Here is a 24,514-nt window from a genome sequence, read left to right on the forward strand (position 1 = left end):
GAGTTACTACAAGGATGTGTTCGATAACATCGTTATCATGTGCCCTACTCTGAGCATGAATAAAACGTACGCGCGACCTTGGGTGATGACGGACCCGGACGTACACAAAATCGACCCTGGAACACGCCTGCAGGACTGGTTGAAAGCTCTTCACGAGAAATTTAAACGGGAACCGACGCTGTTTATACTGGACGACTGCAGCGCTAATCGCGAGATAACAAAAAAGAGAGACATGCTATCGTACCTGGCCTTCTCCGGCCGTCATGCAAATCACAGCGTCTGGGTGCTAACGCAGAAGTTCAACTCGGTGTTGAAAGACCTCAGGGAGCAGACGCGATGGGTGGCCTTATTTCACTGCAAGGACAGGGATTCGTTTGAGGAGTGTTTGAGAGAGAACGATGTGATGAGTAAATTAGAACGGGAACGGGTGAAGAAACAGCTCGCTGAAACTAAACACGCTAAGCTCGTGCTAAAGACCGACCAACCAGTAGCATATATAGTATGCTAAGCAAAGCTAAGCAAAGCTAAGCTAAAGCTAAGCTAAAGCTAAGCTAAAGCTAAGCAAAGCTAAGCTAAAGCTAAGCAAAGCTAAGCAAAGCTAAGTATATAGCTATGATATTTGAAGTATTTGTCGTGTGCAACTTAACCTTCATTTCTCTGTGTTTTGTCTGTATCGGGTATTATATAGTTAAAACTAAATCTTACTTGTTATATTATAAGATGGAGTGTGAGGAATTGCTCGAACAATTGTCGTTGGAGGGTTCCCCCACGCCGCCGGCAGGCCCCACTGATGACAAGCGAGAGAAACTGGTGGCGTTGGCTGTTGGCGGCAAAGCCAAACATTACTTTGGAGACTACACCCCGGATAAAATTCACAAAATGTCAGCCAAAGAAATCGATAAGCTATACGCTAGATACGAGTCCCGGCTCGGAGCAGAAATGACAAAGACAATAGGATCGGCTATGACCCAGATATACACCGGTATTGTATCACACTTCCTTCCCATTCCACCAGAGCGCCGACTTTACCTGTGGGAGGACCTAGATAAAGACCCTTTTATCGAACACGCCGTGAGCTCTATCAGCTGCGGGCTGTACCACAAATATGGTATGTTGTTGGCTCCAGTGACGGCGGCGATTATCACGGCAAAACATTGTCAATTTGAGAGAAAGAATAATAATAATAGTATAGATGGATGCTGCACAGGAAACCCCAGTGGACACAGTGATGGAGGAGACCCCACCCCCAACAGTGAGTCCCGAGGTGACGGTGGAGACCCCTTCAGTGGGGGTACCCCCAACAGTAACCAGGCAGAAGAATCCTAAGAGAGTAGCTGCCGGTAAAAAACGGTGGTGTAACCAACATAAAGTGACCAACCCCCGACTGTTGTTGGCTGTAGGCGTAACTGCTGCCGTGGTTATAACATGGTTATACGTGGGGGTACCCTCCCACAGTGAGCCACCACCCAACAGTGAGGTAACCCCCAACAGTGGGGGTGTGGGGGTATCCCCCACTATTGACCCGCATATCATGTTATAATTTTAATATTTTATATCATATACATAATGTCTGAGGGGAAAACGTTCGTCAACGACGCATACCACGCCACAGTGGTAGCCAGTCTAGCAGTAGGGTACGCTCGGTTGACTAAAATGGTGCTTAAACAACCAACTATCAAGCTAGATTTCAACCTGCAGGATATGGGTATGCTCATAATGAACCTTGGTATGGCGATGGCCACAAAAGACATCCTAGTAAAACAAGGAATAATACCTGATAATATAATGAAATAAATATAGGGATGGCCACGATAGCTATGATGGTCGGTGGGGCGTTAGTGAATGCCCTGGCATTTTCCGGGAGTAATTTCCTCTTCTCGAAACTACGAGATGATCACGCGGCTGAAATACAGGAAGAAAGGAAGCGACACGATCTCGCTACTGAGAAATTACAAAGAGCACAGGACGAGTACGTTAAAAAACGCCTCCAGAGGATCGATTTTATTAACGAACAACTCAAGCGTGAAAACCATGCCATTAAAACATTCAACGATGTCGATGAAGCAATGAAAGAATACTATCTACTAACTGGTAAACAATTGGAACCGCTCAATAAACCCACACTCACTCAGTACTACACACCATCCAAGGGACAAATGAATCGTGAACTGGGCTTCATAGTGTTGGGTATAGCAGCTACTGCGTTGGTTGCGAAGCAATTAAATTAAAATACCTATATAAGTAAACATGAGACCCGCTCCATACCGATGCGAATACATACTTATGGGGAAGACCGAGGCCTGTGGTAGGAAATGCAGGAATCAGGGGTTCTGTTGTTTCCATATGGGAAGTCCTAACTACACGTGTTCTGTGTGTGGTATCGGGGTTAAAGGACACTACTGTCTATGTAAAGCTCACGGAGCGAACGTAGTCAGACATCAACTCATCTACGAGAATAAAAAAGGCTACATAAAAGAACGTAGGCGACTGCTCAAGATAGACTCCAGTGCGTGAAAGGGTTACCTCCCCTTACTGTGAACCAATTAGACATTGGTTCTCTTAGGTGTAAACACGATGTCTACTGTAAGCGAGCTCAAGCGGGTCGCAAAACAGAGAGGTGTGATCGGGTATTCTAGAATGCGGAAGTCAGCATTGTTGAGATTACTAGGTTTAGAAGCCCTTCCTACAGTAAAACAATTAAAAGCTCAAGCAAAACAGCTTGGATACACGGGTTATTCAAACCTGGGGAGAGCCGGGTTAACCGCATTGTTATCACATGCCCCCGTAGCAAAACCTCCCACTGTAAAACAACTGAAAGCCGAGGCACAGGATTTGGGTTTAGGCGGGTATTCCCGTATGAGAAAACCACAGCTTATAGAATTATTACGACAGAATAGAGCTATTGACCTACAGTTCGTGCGCACTGAGCGCGCTGTAGGCAACTATTTGAGAGGTTGGCGCATGCACGTTGATAGAAACATAGACATTACAGATATCAAGCCTCTGATAGCTGATAAGGTCAACCAGGAACTAAATAACCTAGGAAGTATCAAGTTTCAGATCACAGTGAAAATGTCGCTCGATAAGCAGGTTGGGAGTACCACTGAGTATGTTCAGCCTTACTTCCGAGGTCAACAAGAGGTCGCCACACATACAGAGACCATTGATACATCAATCGATACCAGTTTTCAGCAGATACGAGAATACCTAGAACGCTACACACACTTGGGGTCCGGGTGGACTGTAGATAAAATCGATAATGTCTATCTAGACATAGCTAACTACGTGCCGTTCAGAGGCGGGTCATACCTAGCCTTGCCTCCCTACTATAGGAATAAACATGCCATAGTAAACGTTAAGAATAGAGGAAACGATTGCCTGAGGTTAGCTATCAGGTCAGCCTTATTTCCAGCTGGCACTCATTCAGATAGGCTTTCTAGCTATCCCCAAGACGATGGGCTCAACTGGGATGGTATAGATGAACCCACCCCCATATCCCAGATCACTAAAGTAGAAAAACAGAATAATCTGGCTATAAATGTCTTTGGGCACGAAGGTAACACAACAATAGTACACAGGGTCAGCCCGGTGAAGGATCGCCAAGTTATCAATATATTCATGATCCAACGAGGTGAAAAGTATCACTACACGTGGATAAAACATCTCAGCCGGTTGTTGCACGACCAGTCGAAACACGATGGGGAAAAACACTTTTGTGTACGATGCCTACATGGCTTCACCCGAGCTGATTTATTAGAATCCCACCGGGATGATTGTCAAGGTGTGGGGCAGACGGCCATACGAGTCGACATGCCTAAGGAAGGTGACAATATCCTAAAATTCAATAACCACAAGAACCAAATGTCTGTGCCTTATATTATATATGCCGACTTCGAAGCCTTAGTTGTGGGGGATACCCCCAGTGGTGCCGCCGGCGAGGCTCCCTTCACCCACAAAACACAAGAGCATAAAGCCTGTTCGTTTGGATACATTGTCGTCCGTTGTGACGGGGAAACGAAAGCTCCGGTAGTGTATAGGGGGCCTGACGCGGCTGAAAGGTTTCTAAAGTGTTTGCAGGAGGAAGAAAAAATTATTAGGAATGCATTGTATAAAATCGCTCCCATGCGTCTGACCCGAGTCGACAGGCTAGCCCACTCTAGTAGCACTAACTGTCACGTGTGTGAATCACCACTTAACGGTGATTCGGTGAGAGATCACTGTCGCATAACTGGTAAGTATAGAGGCGCCGCTCACAACGCGTGCAACCTCAAGCTTAAAATCAACCCTAAGACAATAAACATCCCCGTTGTCTTTCACAACTTGAGAGGGTACGACTCACACTTGATCATGCAGGCCATCGCGAAAATCGATGGTAATATAACGTGCATCCCCAACAACATGGAGAGATACATCTCCTTCAGCTTAAACGGACTTAGGTTCATTGACTCGTTTCAGTTCCTCCTGTCGTCACTCGACAGTCTGGTCAAGGCCAACAATACCTTCCCTATCACCGATCGATACACAGACGCCGAGACTAGACCCCTGCTTATGAGGAAGGGTGTGTACCCCTATGAGTACATGGATAGTTGGGCTAAGTTCACCGAGACCAGACTACCCCCTATTGACTGCTTTTATAGCAAGCTGAATGAGGCGTCCGTCTCACGAGATGATTACTCGCACGCGACTAACGTATGGAATAAACTGGGTTGTAAGAACCTGGGTGATTATCACGACCTGTACTTGAGGACAGATGTACTGCTGTTAGCCGACGTGTTTGAAACGTTTAGGCGGACATGTTTCAAGCAGTATAAACTCGACCCCGCATGGTATTACACCAGCCCAGGTCTGTCGTGGGACGCCTTGCTTAAAAAGACCGGAGTTAATTTGGAATTGCTCACAGATTACGACATGCACCTATTCATTGAGAAAGGTTTCGAGGTGGGATTTCCATGGCATCCAAACGATACGCGAAAGCAAATAATCAATACGTGAAAGGTTACGATCCTAACAAACCAACCAATCACATTCTCTACCTCGACGCAAACAACCTGTACGGCTGGGCCATGAGTCAGTATCTACCTACAGGGGGATTCGAATGGGTACCCCACGTTGATGTTATGGGGGTTGCACCAGATTCGAACAAAGGTTATATCCTCGAGGTTGACTTAGAGTATCCCAAGGAATTACACACATCGCACAACAGCTACCCCCTGGCCCCCGAACGTATGAGGGTTAACCCAGACTGGATGTCTGAGTACCAACATAACTTGGTGGGCGTGTGACAGACGTTGAAAAACTCGTGCCTAACTTAATGAATAAGACCAAGTACATCGTTCACTATCGCAACCTACAGCTGTACCTGTCGTTGGGTATGAGGCTGACCAAAATACACAGGGTGCTCATGTTCGACCAGAGTCCATGGATGGAGCCCTACATCAGAATGAACACAGACCTACGAAAAAAAGCCACCAGTGATTTTGAGAAAAATCTCTACAAGCTCATGAACAACTCGGTGTTTGGTAAGACTATGGAGAACCTGAGGAAACGCGTGACCGTGAAGCTGGTTAGATCTAGTGAGGAAGACAAGCTCAGGAGATTGATAGCCAGTCCTGCATTCAACCGTAGTAAGATATTCACAGACAACCTGGTTGCCCTACACATGAAGAAAAGCCACATAAAATTCAACCGGCCTGTTTACGTGGGGATGAGCATCCTCGATTTATCCAAACACCTGATGTACGACTTTTGCTACAACGAGCTCAAGAAACAGTACGGCGACAGGTGTGAAGTGCTGTACACTGACACGGATTCCCTGCTGATGGAGATTCGAACCGAGGACGTGTACGAGGACATGAAAAAACACCTCGATTTATACGACACCAGCGACTACCCTAAGACCCATGCCATACACAGTACGGTAAATAAAAAGGTCCTAGGTAAGATGAAGGACGAGTGTGCTGGCACGCCCATAGCCGAGTATATAGGTTTGAGACCTAAGATGTACTCCATACTGAAAGCCGACAATAGTGAGATCCGGAAGGCTAAGGGGGTTAAGAAGTATGTGGTGAAACAACACATCAAACACGCCAGATTCAAGGTAGCCCTGTTCAAGACCCGTACCTTTAGACATAAAATGAACACACTTAGAAGTGATGGACATAAGATATACGGACTGACTATAAACAAGACGTCCCTGTCGCCTATGGACACGAAACGTTGGATAGCTATTGATGGGATAAACACATACGCGTATGGACATGAAAAAATTTGAGGCTATTTACTACAGCCCGCGTGGGTACTGGAAAGGAGCTAGCGCAGTAGATAAGCTAGCTAAAATAGCGCGAGTACCCCCGGAGGAAGCCAAAGCGTGGCTTGAAAAACAAGCCCTGTGGCAGATCTATTTGCCGGCACCACGCTACGTGCCTAGAAGGAGGTTCGGTATTAACATACCTAATAGCGTTCACCAGGCAGACCTACTGTTCCTACCCCACGACAAGAGGTACAAGTATGCCTTAACCGTAGTGGACGTAGCCAGTCGTTACAAGGAAGCCGAACCCTTGACCACGAAAGATTCGGCCCAGGTAGCCAGAGGATTCGAACGCATATACAAACGCAGTCCGCTGACGTGGCCAACAGAGCTGCAAGTTGACCCCGGACGGGAGTTCATGGGTGCCGTGTCACAACTGCTAGCCAAACACGATACAAAGGTCAGGCGTGGCACGGCCGGAGCCCATCGCAGCCAAGCCATAGTTGAGAGATTTAATAGGACTTTGGCTGAGCGCTTGTTCGGCCATCAGTATGCTAGGGAGATGGTCACCCCTGGAAAACGATCGACTGAATGGGTCACGAGGTTACCCAAGGTGGTGTCGGCAATCAACCATGAAGTCACCCGTCTCACCGGTAAGAAACCGGCAGACGCTATCAAACTAAAATCAATAGTTGCAGAGTCGGCCGCTCCATTGCGTGGGAAGGAGAAACAGATACCAGATAGGGCCCTAGTGAGGTATCTATACCAGCCGGGGGAACACGAGGGCGATAGCCGTAAGCGGGCCACCGATCCTATATGGTCAGTCAAAACTTACAACATAGATAAAGTGGATATGAAAGCCGACGAACCTAACTTATACTACTTGAGGGGTGGGCCGGGTAGGGGGTTTGTAAGAGAAGAATTATTGATCGTACCGTACGGCACAGTGTTACCTCCTACCAACACAAAGTAGGCATAGTAATTACCGCCAACTTTTTTGTAGTAGGGGTAATAGTAGCAAGAGCTAATGACCCAACCAAAGCCTTATTTAGTAAATAAGGCTTTGTAGAGACATTTCTTGAAAGTGGTCCAGAACTGTCATTCCCTATACTACTAGAATTGTCGGACTAATCCTGTGTACTTTCATGTTCTTTTCAGGTCGAGGGTCAACGCTACGTAAGTGATTTCTTCTTTCATATTATACCTATACATTAGTACTCTCTCTTAAGAAGTATTTCTATTACGATGAGTTCCAAACCACACGCAACCTTGTCACAGGTCCATGAGTCGACAGTAACACATTTGTTTCATCAGAATGAGGGTATGATGCTTTCCCTCTCAACATACTTATCAGAAAAGCGAACATTTGTTGATGGGTTGTTTAAAGCCCTGGATTTGCTGTTAGTATGATATAACATCGCTGACGTGTGGTACATATGCCAGCCTTCAGGTTGCTGAAACTGGAAATCTTCTGACATTGTTATCATTGAAATTGTCGGACTAATCCTGTGTACTTTCATGTTGTTTTCAGGTCGAGACTCAACGGCAGGTAAATAACTTTTTCCTTCAGGTTATATCTATACATTACCTATCTCTTTGAACAAGTGTTTCTATTATGCTGAATGATAAATCACATCCATCCTTGTCACAGCACCATGAGTCGAGTGAGACACATTTGTTGCGTGAGAATGAGGGTACGGGGTTTTCCTTCTCCACATACTCATGAGAAAGAAGACTATTTGTTCGTGGTTTGTTTAAAGCCCTAGATGGACAGTTATTGTGATCTAACATCGCTGGTGTGTGATACATGTGACAGCCTTCAGGTTACTGCAACTCGAAATCTTCTGACATTGTTGTTATTGGAATTGTCGGACTAATCCTGTGTACTTTCATGTTCTTTTCAGGTCGAGGCTCAACGCCACGTAAGTGATTTCTTCTTTCATATTATACCTATACATTAGTACTCTCTCTTACGAAGTATTTCTATTACGATTAGTTCCAAACCACATCCAACCTTGTCACAGGTCCATGAGTCGACAGTAACACATTTGTTTCGTCAGAATGAGGGTATGATGCTTTCCCTCTCAACATACTTATCAGAAAAGCGAACATTTGTTGATGGGTTGTTTAAAGCCCTGGGCCCACTTGCACAAAACGATCTTAGAGCTACAATTATTGTAAATCCTTAAGATCGCGATCTTAGGCTTCGGCTACAGTCGCCATCCACTTGCACAAAGCGATTGCAGGCTAAGATCATTGTAAGTTACAATCAAAACTTACAATTGGTCGGAACCAATTGTAAGGAGCTAAGATCATTGTAGTCAGTAGCAAAATGGCGTTCAAGTTGTTGTCAGTTTCACGCAAATAATTAGCTTTGCGTTTGGGGATTGCTTTTATATTGCATAAAACTGTATGATTCGCCTCGACACTTCAACAACACGGAGAATGCAACATCGATTCAACGTTTGAAATATCGTTATTTGCGGTAGTGAACAATATCGTTATCGAGTCGATATCATTGAGTACAATTCTCACCCGATTCAGTGTTGGAAAAAGTATGAACACCATACCTATTTGATAAACAAGGAAAGGATAGTAACGAAAGGTGTCTGCATGCGATCAGCAGTGGCCATGACCTTTTCAATGACTCAAGGGCAGCTAATTTTAGTTTTTACGCAAGATGGGAGTGGTTTCCCTTTGCAGATTATGCCGTTGCCGTAAAATCTGCCATGCCTAAATACAATGCATGATCTGTTGTGACAGAACAGATCTCCACGTGTTTCTTTTCGGTTAATGATTTTGTCTTAGTTTATCATTGAAATAATCTACAGTTGGATAACGTGCAGAATTATGTTTTTTTCTAGTTGTAAAAATTGAATCTGACGAGACAAGAGTTGTAAACTATGCACTTTAAATAAGTATTCTTCAAACGGGAAAAATACACTTGCTGGGGTATGTGAAATTTGCATAAAACCTTTTTTTAACAAAACGAAAAAATAATTATCAACAAAATATCATAAAGTAATTAATATACTGTGGATGAGCATTCAACAACACATACAACACACACGAAATAAGTTACGTTTTCATATTTCCCTGCTATGAATTTTCCACATCACTCCCAAAGTCATGTCACACTTTCATATCTTTACAAATCTAATGCTTGTGGGATATATTTGGGATTTTACTCCAAATAACACCTACAAGATGCCAAACTATGTTCAACTGACAGCCACTGACAAATCATGGTACATTTAGGCGTTATGTCATAAGGAAATTATATTTATGTGCTATCTTTTATTTCATGATTATTAGGTCAATAACTCGAGACCCAATTTGTTAACGTATTTGTTTGTATTTCAATACTTGCATAAAACATGATATTTCTGTGGTTGCAGTATCATGTCTAGTTCATAAAAAATTAGAATGTAGAAAAATTAGAGATTAACCCCTGAGGTACGAGTGATTATACATGTTACGTTCCATGTTATCGCTTCCTTCTTCAACGTTATCATTTCCTTCAAAGATTTGTGGGTTGGGGTTTTGGGGGGTTTTGTTTTGTTTTCATGAAAAATCTGCAAGGTGCGATTAAGGAAGGGGTGTCATTTGCGTGCAGTAACCAGTTCCACGTTTTATTTGCGCTGCATGCTATGCGCACTTGAAGTCAACTGTAGACAGGAGTCGAGTTTAAGAAATTTCTACCTCCAACGTTGAAGAGTTCGATCTTAGTTAAGATCGCGATCTTAAATCCGTGCTGTCTTAAGATCGTCTTTGTGCATGTGGATTAGGGCAATTGTATGGTGATTGTAAAGTTGATTGTAGGGGCCGAAGATTGATTGTAACTAAGATTGCTCTGTGCAAGCGGGCCCTGGATTTGCAGTTAGTATGATATAACATCGCTGACGTGTGGTACATATGCCAGCCTTCAGGTTGCTGAAACTTGAAATCTTCTGACATTGTTATCATTGAAATTGTCGGACTAATCCTGTGTACTTTCATGTTCTTTTCAGGTCGAGACTCAACGGCAGGTAAATGACTTTTTCCTTCAGGTTATATCTATACATTAACTCTCTCTTTGAACAAGTGTTTCTATTATGCTGAATGATAAATCACATCCCACCTTGTCACAGTACCATGAGTCGAGTGTGACACATTTGTTATGTGAGAATGAGGGTACGGGGTTTTCCTTCTCCTCATACTCATGAGAAAGAAGACTCTTTGTTCGTGGCCTGTTCAAAGCCCTAGATGGGCCGTTATTATGATATATCATCGCTGGTGTGTGATACATGTGACAGCCTTCAGGTTGCTGAAACTCGAAATCTGACATTGTTATTATTGGAATTGTCGGACTAATCCTGTGTACTTTCATGTTCTTTTCAGGTCGAGTTTCAACGCCACGTAAGTGATTTCTTCTTTCATATTATACCTATACATTAGTACTCTCTCTTAAGAAGTATTTCTATTACGATGAGTTCCAAACCACATCCAACCTTGTCACAGGTCCATGAGTCGACAGTAACACATTTGTTTCGTCAGAATGAGGGTATGATGCTTTCCCTCTCAACATACTTATCAGAAAAGCGAACATTTGTTGATGGGTTGTTTAAAGCCCTGGATTTGCAGTTAGTATGATATAACATCGCTGACGTGTGGTACATATGCCAGCCTTCAGGTTGCTGAAACTGGAAATCTTCTGACATTGTTATCATTGAAATTGTCGGACTAATCCTGTGTACTTTCATGTTGTTTTCAGGTCGAGACTCAACGGCAGGTAAATACCTTTTTCCTTCAGGTTATGTCTATACATTACCTCTCTCTTTGAACAAGTGTTTTTATTATGCTGAATGATAAATCACATCCCACCTTGTCACAGTACCATGAGTGGAGTGTGACACATTTGTTATGTGAGAATGAGGGTACGGGGTTTTCCTTCTCCTCATACTCATGAGAAAGAAGACTATTTGTTCGTGGCCTGTTCAAAGCCCTAGATGGGCCGTTATTATGATATATCATCGCTGGTGTGTGATACATGTGACAGCCTTCAGGTTACTGTAACTCGAAATCTTCTGACATTGTTATCATGGGAATTGTCGGACTAATCCTGTGTACTTTCATGTTCTTTTCAGGTCGAGACTCAACGGCAGGTAAATGACTTTTTCCTTCAGGTTATATCTATACATTACCTATCTCTTTGAACAAGTGTTTCTATTATGCTGAATGATAAATCACATCCAACCTTGTCACAGCACCATGAGTCAAGTGAGACACATTTATTGCGTGAGAATGAGGGTACGGGGTTTTCCTTCTCCACATACTCATGAGAAAGAAGACTATTTGTTCGTGGCCTGTTCAAAGCCCTAGATGGGCCGTTATTATGATATATCATCGCTGGTGTGTGATACATGTGACAGCCTTCAGGTTGCTGAAACTCGAAATCTGACATTGTTATTATTGGAATTGTCGGACTAATCCTGTGTACTTTCATGTTCTTTTCAGGTCGAGGCTCAACGCCACGTAAGTGATTTCTTCTTTCATATTATACCTATACATTAGTACTCTCTCTTAAGAAGTATTTCTATTACGATGAGTTCCAAACCACATCCAACCTTGTCACAGGTCCATGAGTCGACAGTAACACATTTGTTTCGTCAGAATGAGGGTATGATGCTTTCCCTCTCCACATACTTATCAGAAAAGCGAACATTTGTTGATGGGTTGTTTAAAGCCCTGGATTTGCAGTTAGTATGATATAACATCGCTGACGTGTGGTACATATGCCAGCCTTCAGGTTGCTGAAACTGGAAATCTTCTGACATTGTTATCATTGAAATTGTCGGACTAATCCTGTGTACTTTCATGTTGTTTTCAGGTCGAGACTCAACGGCAGGTAAATAACTTTTTCCTTCAGGTTATGTCTATACATTACCTCTCTCTTTGAACAAGTGTTTCTATTATGCTGAATGATAAATCACATCCCACCTTGTCACAGTACCATGAGTCGAGTGTGACACATTTGTTATGTGAGAATGAGGGTACGGGGTTTTCCTTCTCCACATACTCATGAGAAAGAAGACTATTTGTTCGTGGTTTGTTTAAAGCCCTAGATGGACAGTTATTATGATATAACATCGCTGGTGTGCGATACATGTGACAGCCTTCAGGTTACTGCAACTCTAAATCTTCTGACATTGTTATCATGGGAATTGTCGGACTAATCCTGTGTACTTTCATGTTCTTTTCAGGTCGAGACTCAACGACAGGTAAATGACTTTTTCCTTCAGGTTATATCTATACATTACCTCTCTCTTTGAACAAGTGTTTCTATTATGCTGAATGATGAATCACATCCAACCTTGTCACAGCACCATGAGTCGAGTGAGACACATTTGTTATGTGAGAATGAGGGTACGGGGTTTTCCTTCTCCACGTACTCATGAGAAAGAAGACTATTTGTTCGTGGTTTCTTTAAAGACCTAGATGTGCAGTTACTATGATATAACATCACTGACGTGTGATACATGTGACATTCTTCAGGTTACTGCAACTCGAAATCTTCTGACATTGTTATCATTGAAATTGTCGGACTAATCCTGTGTACTTTCATGTTGTTTTCAGGTCGAGACTCAACGGCAGGTAAATGACTTTTTCCTTCAGGTTATATCTATACATTAACTCTCTCTTTGAACAAGTGTTTCTATTATGCTGAATGATAAATCACATCCAACCTGGTCAAAGGACCATGAGTCGACAGAGGCACATTTGTTATGTGAGAATGAGGGTACGGGGTTTTCCTTCTCCACGTACTCATGAGAAAGAAGACTATTTGTTCGTGGTTTGTTTGAAGACCTAGATGGGCAGTTACTATGATATAACATCACTGACGTGTGATACATGTGACAGTCTTCAGGTTACTGCAACTCGAAATCTTCTGACATTGTTATCATGGGAATTGTCGGCCTAATGCTGTGTACTTTCATGTTCTTTTCAGGTCGAGTCTCAACGGCAGGTAAGTAACTTTTTCCTTCAGGTTATATCTATACATTACCTCTCTCTTTGAACAAGTGTTTCTATTATGCTGAATGATGAATCACATCCAACCTTGTCACAGTACCATGAGTCGAGTGAGACACATTTGTTATGTGAGAATGAGGGTACGGGGTTTTCCTTCTCCTCATACTCATGAGAAAGAAGACTATTTGTTCGTGGCCTGTTCAAAGCCCTAGATGGGCCGTTATTATGATATATCATCGCTGGTGTGTGATACATGTGACAGCCTTCAGGTTGCTGAAACTCGAAATCTGACATTGTTATTATTGGAATTTTCGGACTAATCCTGTGTACTTTCATGTTCTTTTCAGGTCGAGTCTCAACGCCACGTAAGTGATTTCTTCTTTCATATTATACCTATACATTAGTACTCTCTCTTAAGAAGTATTTCTATTACGATGAGTTCCAAACCACATCCAACCTTGTCACAGGTCCATGAGTCGACAGTAACACATTTGTTTCGTCAGAATGAGGGTATGATGCTTTCCCTCTCCACATACTTATCAGAAAAGCGAACATTTGTTGATGGGTTGTTTAAAGCCCTGGATTTGCAGTTAGTATGATATAACATCGCTGACGTGTGGTACATATGCCAGCCTTCAGGTTGCTGAAACTGGAAATCTTCTGACATTGTTATCATTGAAATTGTCGGACTAATCCTGTGTACTTTCATGTTCTTTTCAGGTCGAGACTCAACGGCCGGTAAATGACTTTTTCCTTCAGGTTATATCTATACATTACCTCTCTCTTTGAACAAGTGTTTCTATTATGCTGAATGATGAATCACATCCAACCTTGTCACAGCACCATGAGTCGAGTGAGACACATTTGTTGCGTGAGAATGAGGGTACGGGGTTTTCCTTCTCCTCATACTCATGAGAAAGAAGACTATTTGTTCGTTTTTTCTTTAAAGACCTAGATGGGCAGTTACTATGATATAACATCACTGACGTGTGATACATGTGACATTCTTCAGGTTACTGCAACTCGAAATGTTCTGACATTGTTATCATTGAAATTGTCGGACTAATCCTGTGTACATTCATGTTCTTTTCAGGTCGAGACTCAACGGCAGGTAAATGACTTTTTCCTTCAGGTTATATCTATACATTACCTCTCTCTTTGAAGAAGTGTTTCTATTATGCTGAATGATGAATGACATCCAACCTTGTCACAGCACCATGAGTCGAGTGAGACACATTTGTTGCGTGAGAATGAGGGTACGGGGTTTTCCTTCTCCACATACTCATGAGAAAGAAGACTATTTGTTCGTGGTTTGTTTAAACCAAAAGATGGGCCGTTGTTATGATAAATCATCGCTGGTGTGTGATACCTGTGACAGTCTTCGGGTTACTGAAACTCGAAATCTGACATTGTTATTATTGGAATTGTCGGACTAATCCTGTGTACTTTCATGTTCTTTTCAGGTCGAGACTCAACGGCAGGTAAGTGACTTTTTCCTTCAGGTTATATCTATACATTACCTCTCTCTTTGAACAAGTGTTTCTATTATGCTGAATGATGAATCACATCCAACCTTGTCACAGCACCATGAGTCGAGTGAGACACATTTGTTATGTGAGAATGAGGGTACGGGATTTTCCTTCTCCTCATACTCATGAGAAAGAAGACTATTTGTTCGTGGTTTCTTTAAAGGCCTAGATGGGCAGTTGCTATGATATAACATCACTGACGTGTGGTACATGTGACATTCTTCGGGTTGCTGCAACTCGAAATCTTCTGACATTGTTTTCATTGAAATTGTCGGACTAATCCTGTGTACTTTCATGTTCTTTTCAGGTCGGGTCTCAACGGCAGGTAAATGACTTTTTCCTTCAGGTTATATCTATACATTACCTATCTCTTTGAACAAGTGTTTCTATTATGCTGAATGATAAATCACATCCAACCTTGTCACAGTACCATGAGTCGAGAGAGACACATTTGTTATGTGAGAATGAGGGTACGGGGTTTTCCTTCTCCACGTACTCATGAGAAAGAAGACTATTTGTTCGTGGTTTCTTTAAAGACCTAGATGGGCAGTTACTATGATATAACATCACTGACGTGTGATACACGTGACAGTCTTCAGGTTACTGCAACTCGAAATCTTCTGACATTGTTATCATTGGAATTGTCGGACTAATCCTGTGTACTTTCATGTTCTTTTCAGGTCGAGTCTCAACGGCAGGTAAATGACTTTTTCCTTCAGGTTTTATCTATACATTACCTCTTTCTTTGAAGAAGTGTTTCTATTATGCTGAATGATGAATGACATCCAACCTTGTCACAGCACCATGAGTCGAGTGAGACACATTTGTTGCGTGAGAATGAGGGTACGGGGTTTTCCTTCTCCACATACTCATGAGAAAGAAGACTATTTGTTCGTGGTTTGTTTAAACCAAAAGATGGGCCGTTATTATGATAAATCATCGCTGGTGTGTGATACATGTGACAGCCTTCAGGTTGCTGAAACTCGAAATCTGACATTGTTATTATTGGAATTGTCGGACTAATCCTGTGTCCTTTCATGTTCTTTTCAGGTCGAGACTCAACGGCAGGTAAATGACTTTTTCGTTCAGGTTATATCTATACATTACCTCTCTTTGAACAAGTGTTTCTATTATGCTGAATAATAAATCAGATCCAACCTTGTCACAGTACCATGAGTGGAGTGAGACACATTTGTTATGTGAGAATGAGGGTACGGGGTTTTCCTTCTCCACGTACTCATGAGAAAGAAGACTATTTGTTCGTGGTTTCTTTAAAGACCTAGATGTGCAGTTACTATGATATAACATCAGTGACGTGTGATACATGTGACATTCTTCAGGTTACTGCAACTCGAAATCTGACATTGTTATCATTCGAATTGTCGGACTAATCCTGTGTACTTTCATGTTCTTTTCAGGTCGAGACTCAACGGCAGGTAAATGACTTTATCCTTCAGGTTATATCTATACATTACCTCTCTCTTTGAACAAGTGTTTCTATTATGCTGAATGATGAATCACATCCAACCTTGTCACAGTACCATGAGTCGAGAGAGACACATTTGTTATGTGAGAATGAGGGTACGGGGTTTTCCTTCTCCACGTACTCATGAGAAAGAAGACTATTTGTTCGTGGTTTCTTTAAAGACCTAGATGGGCAGTTACTACGATATAACATCACTGTCGTGTGATACACGTGACAGTCTTCAGGTTACTGCAACTCGAAATCTTCTGACATTGTTATCATTGGAATTGTCGGCCTAATCCTGTGTACTTTCATGTTCTTTTCAGGTCGAGTCTCAACGGCAGGTAAATGACTTTTTCCTTCAGGTTTTATCTATACATTACCTCTTTCTTTGAAGAAGTGTTTCTATTATGCTGAATGATGAATGACATCCAACCTTGTCACAGCACCATGAGTCGAGTGAGACACATTTGTTGCGTGAGAATGAGGGTACGGGGTTTTCCTTCTCCACATACTCATGAGAAAGAAGACTATTTGTTCGTGGTTTGTTTAAACCAAAAGATGGGCCGTTATTATGATAAATCATCGCTGGTGTGTGATACATGTGACAGCCTTCAGGTTGCTGAAACTGGAAATCTGACATTGTTATTATTGGAATTGTCGGACTAATCCTGTGTCCTTTCATGTTCTTTTCAGGTCGAGACTCAACGGCAGGTAAATGACTTTTTCCTTCAGGTTATATCTATACATTACCTCTCTTTGAACAAGTGTTTCTATTATGCTGAATAATAAATCAGATCCAACCTTGTCACAGTACCATGAGTGGAGTGAGACACATTTGTTATGTGAGAATGAGGGTATGGGGTTTTCCTTCTCCACATACTCATGAGAAAGAAGACTATTTGTTCGTGGTTTCTTTAAAGACCTAGATGGGCAGTTGCTATGATATAACATCACTGACGTGTGATACACGTGACAGTCTTCGGGTTACTGGAACTCGAAATCTTCTGACATTGTTATCATTGGAATTGTCGGACTAATCCTGTGTACTTTCATGTTCTTTTCAGGTCGAGTCTCAACGGCAGGTAAATGACTTTTTCCTTCAGGTTATATCTATACATTACCTCTCTCTTTGAACAAGTGTTTCTATTATTCGGAATAATAAATCACATCCAACCTGGTCAAAGTACTATTAGTCGACAGAGTCACATTTGTTATGTGAGAATGAGGGTACGGGGTTTTCCTTCTCCACATGCTCATGAGAAAGAAGACTATTTGTTCGTGGCCTGTTCAAAGCACTAGATGGGCCTTTATTATGATATATCATCGCTGACGTGTGATACATGTGACAGCCTTCAGGTTGCTGAAACTCGAAATCTGACATTGTTATTATTGGAATTTTCGGACTAATCGTGTGTATTTTCATGTTCTTTTCAGGTCGAGGCTCAACGCCACGTAAGTGATTTCTTCTTTCATATTATACCTATACATTAGTACTCTCTCTCAAGAAGTAGTTCTACTACGATGAGTTCCAAACCACATCCAACCTTGTCACAGGTCCATGAGTCGACAGTAACACATTTGTTTCGTCAGAATGAGGGTATGATGCTTTCCCTCTCCACATACTTATCAGAAAAGCGAACATTTGTTGATGGGTTGTTTAAAGCCCTGGATTTGCAGTTAGTGTGATATAACATCGCTGACGTGTGGTACATATGCCAGCCTTCAGGTTGCTGAAACTGGAAATCTTCTGACATTGTTATCATTGAAATTGTCGGACTAATCCTGTGTACTTTCATGTTCTTTTCAGGTCGAGACTCAACGGCAGGTGAATGACATTTTCCTTCAGGTTATGTCTATACATTACCTCTCTCTTTGAACAAGTGTTTCTATTATGCTGAATGATAAATCACATCCAACCTTGTCACAGCACCATGAGTCGAGTGAGACACATTTGTTACGTGAGAATGAGGGTACGGGGTTTTCCTTCTCCACGTACTCATGAGAAAGAAGAGTATTTGTTCGTGGTTTCTTTAAAGACCTAGATGAGCAGTTAGTATGATATAACATCGCTGACGTGTGGTACATGTGACAGCCTTCAGGTTGCTGAAACTGGAAATCTTCTGACATTGTTATCATTGAAATTATCGGACTCATACTGTATACTTTTATGTTCTTTTCAGGTAGAGACTCAACGGCAGGTAAATGACTTTTTCCTTCAGGTTATGTCTATACATTAACTCTCTCTTTGAACCAGTATTTCTATTATGCTGAATGATAAATCACATCCAACCTTGTCACAGTACCATGAGTCGAGAGAGACGCACTTGTTTCGTGAGAATGAGGGTACGGGGTTTTCCTTCTCCACGTACTCATGAGAAAGAAGACTATTTGTTCGTGGTTTGTTTAAAACCCTAGATGGGCAGTTATTATGGTATAACATCGCTGACGTGTGATACATGTGACAGCCTTCAGGTTGCTGAAACTCGAAATCTGACATTGTTTTTATTGGAATTGTCGGACTAATCCTGTGTACTTTCATGTTCTTTTCAGGTCAAGGCTCAACAGCACGTAAGTGATTTCTTCTTTCATTTTATACATATACATTAGTACCCTCTCTCAAGAAGTATTTCTATTACGATGAGTTCCAAACCACTTCCAACCTTGTCACAGCACCATGAGTCGACAGTTACACATTTGTTTCGTCAGAATGAGGGTATGATGCTTTCCCTCTCCACATACTTATCAGAAAAACGAACATTTGTTGATGGGTTTTTTAAAGCCCTAGATGGGTAATTAGTATGATATAACATCGCTGACGTGTGGTACATGTGACAGGCTTCAGGTTGCCGAGACTGGAAATCTTCTGACATTGTTATCATTCGAATTATCAGACTCATACTGTATACTTTTATGTTCTCTTCAGATCGAGAGTCAACGGCAGGTAAATGACTTTTTCCATCAGGTTATATCTATACATTACCTCTCTCTTTGAACAAGTGTTTCTATTATGCTGATTGATAAATCACATCCAACCTTGTCACAGTACCATGAGTCGAGAGAGACACATTTGTTTCGTCGGAATGAGGGTATGATGCTTTCCCGCTCAACATACTTATCAGAAAAACGAACATTTGTTGATGGGTTGTTTAAAGCCCTAGATGGGTAGTGAGTATGATATAACATCGCTGACGTGTGATACATGTGACAGCCTTCAGGTTGCCGAAACTGGAAATCTTCTGACATTGTTATCATTCGAACTATCGGACTAATCCTGTGTACTTTCATGTTCTTTTAAGGTCGAGGCTCAACACCAAGTAAGTGATTTCTTCTTTGGTATCATACCTATACATTAGTACTCTCTCTTAAGAAGTAGTTCTATTACGATGAGTTCTATATCACATCCAACCTTGTCACAGGACCATGAGTCGACAGTAACACATTTGTTTCGTCAGAATGAGGGTATGATGCTTTCCCTCTCCACATACTTATCAGAAAAGCGAACATTTGTTGATGGGTGGTTTAAAGCCCTGGATTTGCAGTTAGTATGATATAACATCGCTGACGTGTGGTACATATGACAGTCTTCAGGTTGCTGAAATTCGAAATCTTCTGACATTGTTATCATTGAAATTGTCGGACTAATCCTGTGTACTTTCATGTTCTTTTCAGGTCGAGACTCAACGGCAGGTAAATGACTTTTTCCTTCAGGTTATATCTATACATTAACTCTCTCTCTGAGCACGTGTTTCTATTATGCTGAATGATAAATCACATCCAACCTTGTCACAGTACCATGAGACGAGTGAGACACATTTGTTATGTGAGAATGAGGGTACGGGGTTTTCCTTCTCCACATACTCATGAGAAAGAAGACTATTTGTTCGTGGCTTCTTTAAACCAAAAGATGGGCCGTTATTATGATAAATCATGGCTGGTGTGTGATACATGTGACAGCCTTCAGGTTGCTGAAACTCGAAATCTGACATTGTTATCATTGGAATTGTCGGACTAATCCTGTGTACTTTCATGTTCTTTTCAGGTCGAGGCTCAACACCACGTAAGTGATTTCTTTTTTCATATGATACCTATACGTTAGTTCTCTCTCTAAAGAAGTATTTCTATTACGATGAGTTCTAAATCACATCCAACCTTGTCACAGCACCTTGAGTCGACAGTTACACATTTGTTTCGTCAGAATGAGGGTATGATGCTTTCCCTGTCAACATACTTATCAGAAAAACGAACATTTGTTGATGGGTTCTTTGAAGCCCTAGATGGGTAGTTAGTATGATATAACATCGCTGACGTGTGGTACATATCACAGCCTTCAGGTTGCCGATACTGGAAATCTTCTGACATTGTTATTATTGGAATTGTCGGACTAATCCTGTGTACTTTCATGTTCTTTTCAGGTCGAGGCTCAACACCAGGTAAGTGATTTCTTCTTTCATATTATACCTATACATTAGTACTCTCTCTTACGAAGTATTTCTATTACGATGAGTTCTAAATCACATCCAACCTTTTCGCAGCAGCATGAGTCGACAGAGACACATTTGTTTCGTCAGAATGAGGGTATGATGCTTTCCCTCTCCACATACTTATCAGAAAAACAAACATTTGTTGATGGGTTGTTTAAAGCCCTAGATGGGTAGTTAGTATGATATAACATCGCTGACGTGTGGTACATGTGACAGCCTTCAGGTTGCCGAGACTGGAAATCTTCTGACATTGTTATCATTCGAACTATCGGACTAATCCTGTGTACTTTCATGTTCTTTTAAGGTCGAGGCTCAACACCACGTAAGTGATTTCTTCTTTCATATGATACCTATACATTAGTACTCTCTCTTAAAAAGTATTTCTATTACGATTAGTTCTAAATCGCATCCAACCTTGTCGCAGCACCATGAGTCGACAGTTACACATTTGTTTCGTCAGAATGAGGGTATGATGCTTTCCCTCTCCACATACTTATCAGAAAAGCGAACATTTGTTGATGGGTTGTTTAAAGCCCTAGATGGGCAGTTACTATGATATAACATCACTGACCTGTGATACATGTGACAGCCTTCAGGTTGCTGAAACTCGAAATCTTCTGACATTGTTATCATTGAAATTGTCGGACTAATCCTGTATACTTTTATGTTCTTTTCAGGTCGAGACTCAACGGCAGGTAAATGACTTTTTCCTTCAGGTTATTTCTATACATTATCTCTCTCTTTGAACAAGTGTTTCTATTATGCTGAATGATAAATCACATCCAACCTTGTCACAGTACCATGAGTTGAGAGAGACACACTTGTTGCGTGAGAATGAGGGTACGGGGTTTTCCTTCTCCACGTACTCATGAGAAAGAAGACTATTTGTTCGTGGTTTGTTTAAAACCCTAGATGGGCAGTTATTATGATATAACATCGCTGACGTGTGATACATGTGACAGCCTTCAGGTTGCTGAAACTCGAAATCTGACATTGTTATTATTGGAATTGTCGGACTAATCCTGTGTACTTTCATGTTTTTTTGAGGTCAAGGCTCAACACCACGTAAGTGATTTCTTCTTTCATATCATACCTATACATTAGTACTCTCTCTTAAGAAGTAGTTCTATTACGATGAGTTCTAAATCACATCCAACCTTGTCACAGCACCATGAGTCGACAGTTACACATTTTTTTCGTCAGAATGAGGGTATGATGCTTTCCCTCTCCACATACTTATCAGAAAAACGAACATTTGTTCGTGGTTTGTTTAAAGCCCTAGATGGGTAGTTATTATGATATAACATCGCTGACGTGTGATACATGTGACAGCCTTCAGGTTGCTGAAACTGGAAATCTTCTGACATTGTTGTCATTCGAACTATCGGACTAATCCTGTGTACTTTCATGTTCTTTTCAGGTCGAGGCTCAACACCACGTAAGTGATTTCTTCTTTCATATTATACCTATACATTAGTACTCTCTCTTAAAAAGTATTTCTATTACGATGAGTTCCAAACCATATCCAACCTTGTCACAGGACCATGAGTCGACAGTAACAAATTTGTTTCGTCAGAATGAGGGTATGATGCTTTCCCTCTCAACATACTTATCAGAAAAGGGAACATTTGTTGATGGGTGGTTTAAAGCCCTGGATTTGCAGTTAGTATGATATAACATCGCTGACGTGTGGTACATGTGCCAGTCTTCAGGTTGCTGAAATTCGAAGTCTTCTGACATTGTTATCATTGAAATTGTCGGACTAATCCTGTGTACTTTCATGTTCTTTTCAGGTCGAGACTCAATGGCAGGTAAATGACTTTTTCCTTCAGGTTATATCTATACATTAGTACTCTCTCTTTGAACACGTGTTTCTATTATGCTGAATGATAAATCACATCCAACCTTGTCACAGTACCATGAGACGAGTGAGACACATTTGTTATGTGAGAATGAGGGTACGGAGTTTTCCTTCTCCACATACTCATGAGAAAGAAGACTATTTGTTCGTGGCTTCTTTAAACCAAAACATGGGCCGTTATTATGATAAATTATGGCTGGTGTGTGATACATGTGACAGCATTCAGGTTGCTGAAACTCGAAATCTGACATTGTTATCATTGGAATTGTCGGACTAATCCTGTGTACTTTCATGTTCTTTTCAGGTCGAGGCTCAACACCAGGTAAGTGATTTCTTCTTTCACATGATACCTATACGTTAGTTCTCTCTCTTAACAAGTATTTCTATTACGATTAGTTCTAAATCACATCCAACCTTGTCACATCACCATGAGTCGATAGTTACACATTTGTTTCGTCAGAATGAGGGTATGATGCTTTCCCTCTCCACTTACTTATTAGAAAAACGAACATTTGTTGATGGGTTCTTTGAAGCCCTAGATGGGTAGTTAGTATGATATAACATCGCTGACGTGTGGTACATGTGACAGGCTTCAGGTTGCCGAGACTGGAAATCTTCTGACATTGTTATCATTCGAATTATCAGACTCATACTGTATACTTTTATGTTCCCTTCAGATCGAGAGTCAACGGCAGGTAAATGACTTTTTCCATCAGGTTATATCTATACATTACCTCTCTCTTTGAACAAGTGTTTCTATTATGCTGATTGATAAATCACATCCAACCTTGTCACAGTACCATGAGTCGAGAGAGACACATTTGTTTCGTCGGAATGAGGGTATGATGCTTTCCCGCTCAACATACTTATCAGAAAAACGAACATTTGTTGATGGGTTGTTTAAAGCCCTAGATGGGTAGTGAGTATGATATAACATCGCTGACGTGTGATACATGTGACAGCCTTCAGGTTGCCGAAACTGGAAATCTTCTGACATTGTTATCATTCGAACTATCGGACTAATCCTGTGTACTTTCATGTTCTTTTCAGGTCGAGGCTCAACACCAAGTAAGTGATTTCTTCTTTAGTATCATACCTATACATTAGTACTCTCTCTTAAGAAGTAGTTCTATTACGATGAGTTCTATATCACATCCAACCTTGTCACAGGACCATGAGTCGACAGTAACACATTTGTTTCGTCAGAATGAGGGTATGATGCTTTCCCTCTCCACATACTTATCAGAAAAGCGAACATTTGTTGATGGGTGGTTTAAAGCCCTGGATTTGCAGTTAGTATGATATAACATCGCTGACGTGTGGTACATATGACAGTCTTCAGGTTGCTGAAATTCGAAATCTTCTGACATTGTTATCATTGAAATTGTCGGACTAATCCTGTGTACTTTCATGTTCTTTTCAGGTCGAGACTCAACGGCAGGTAAATGACTTTTTCCTTCAGGTTATATCTATACATTAACTCTCTCTCTGAGCACGTGTTTCTATTATGCTGAATGATAAATCACATCCAACCTTGTCACAGTACCATGAGACGAGTGAGACACATTTGTTATGTGAGAATGAGGGTACGGGGTTTTCCTTCTCCACATACTCATGAGAAAGAAGACTATTTGTTCGTGGCTTCTTTAAACCAAAAGATGGGCCGTTATTATGATAAATCATGGCTGGTGTGTGATACATGTGACAGCCTTCAGGTTGCTGAAACTCGAAATCTGACATTGTTATCATTGGAATTGTCGGACTAATCCTGTGTACTTTCATGTTCTTTTCAGGTCGAGGCTCAACACCACGTAAGTGATTTCTTCTTTCATATGATACCTATACATTAGTTCTCTCTCTAAAGAAGTATTTCTATTACGATGAGTTCTAAATCACATCCAACCTTGTCACAGCACC

At 41.5% G+C, this 24,514-nt stretch overlaps 1 protein-coding gene across 1 annotated transcript in view; it reads left to right on the forward strand.

Annotated features, from left to right (window-relative positions):
• Positions 1–24,514, forward strand: part of LOC137277428 (uncharacterized) — an 81,712-nt gene that overhangs the window by 35,922 nt on the left and 21,276 nt on the right. The window contains exons 25-60 of the mRNA XM_067809149.1: positions 7,406–7,423; positions 7,779–7,796; positions 8,152–8,169; positions 10,258–10,275; positions 10,628–10,645; positions 11,001–11,018; positions 11,374–11,391; positions 11,744–11,761; positions 12,117–12,134; positions 12,490–12,507; positions 12,863–12,880; positions 13,236–13,253; positions 13,606–13,623; positions 14,352–14,369; positions 14,722–14,739; positions 15,468–15,485; positions 15,838–15,855; positions 16,206–16,223; positions 16,579–16,596; positions 16,949–16,966; positions 17,320–17,337; positions 17,690–17,707; positions 18,436–18,453; positions 18,806–18,823; positions 19,179–19,196; positions 19,925–19,942; positions 20,295–20,312; positions 20,668–20,685; positions 21,414–21,431; positions 22,157–22,174; positions 22,530–22,547; positions 22,902–22,919; positions 23,275–23,292; positions 23,648–23,665; positions 24,021–24,038; positions 24,391–24,408. Coding sequence (XP_067665250.1) covers positions 7,406–7,423; positions 7,779–7,796; positions 8,152–8,169; positions 10,258–10,275; positions 10,628–10,645; positions 11,001–11,018; positions 11,374–11,391; positions 11,744–11,761; positions 12,117–12,134; positions 12,490–12,507; positions 12,863–12,880; positions 13,236–13,253; positions 13,606–13,623; positions 14,352–14,369; positions 14,722–14,739; positions 15,468–15,485; positions 15,838–15,855; positions 16,206–16,223; positions 16,579–16,596; positions 16,949–16,966; positions 17,320–17,337; positions 17,690–17,707; positions 18,436–18,453; positions 18,806–18,823; positions 19,179–19,196; positions 19,925–19,942; positions 20,295–20,312; positions 20,668–20,685; positions 21,414–21,431; positions 22,157–22,174; positions 22,530–22,547; positions 22,902–22,919; positions 23,275–23,292; positions 23,648–23,665; positions 24,021–24,038; positions 24,391–24,408 — 648 coding nt within the window. The remainder of the gene's footprint in view (positions 1–7,405; positions 7,424–7,778; positions 7,797–8,151; positions 8,170–10,257; positions 10,276–10,627; positions 10,646–11,000; positions 11,019–11,373; positions 11,392–11,743; positions 11,762–12,116; positions 12,135–12,489; positions 12,508–12,862; positions 12,881–13,235; positions 13,254–13,605; positions 13,624–14,351; positions 14,370–14,721; positions 14,740–15,467; positions 15,486–15,837; positions 15,856–16,205; positions 16,224–16,578; positions 16,597–16,948; positions 16,967–17,319; positions 17,338–17,689; positions 17,708–18,435; positions 18,454–18,805; positions 18,824–19,178; positions 19,197–19,924; positions 19,943–20,294; positions 20,313–20,667; positions 20,686–21,413; positions 21,432–22,156; positions 22,175–22,529; positions 22,548–22,901; positions 22,920–23,274; positions 23,293–23,647; positions 23,666–24,020; positions 24,039–24,390; positions 24,409–24,514) is intronic.

This window comes from Haliotis asinina, chromosome 3 (genome assembly GCF_037392515.1).
Source record: "Haliotis asinina isolate JCU_RB_2024 chromosome 3, JCU_Hal_asi_v2, whole genome shotgun sequence".
In the NCBI taxonomy this organism is placed as follows: Eukaryota; Metazoa; Mollusca; class Gastropoda; order Lepetellida; family Haliotidae; genus Haliotis; species Haliotis asinina.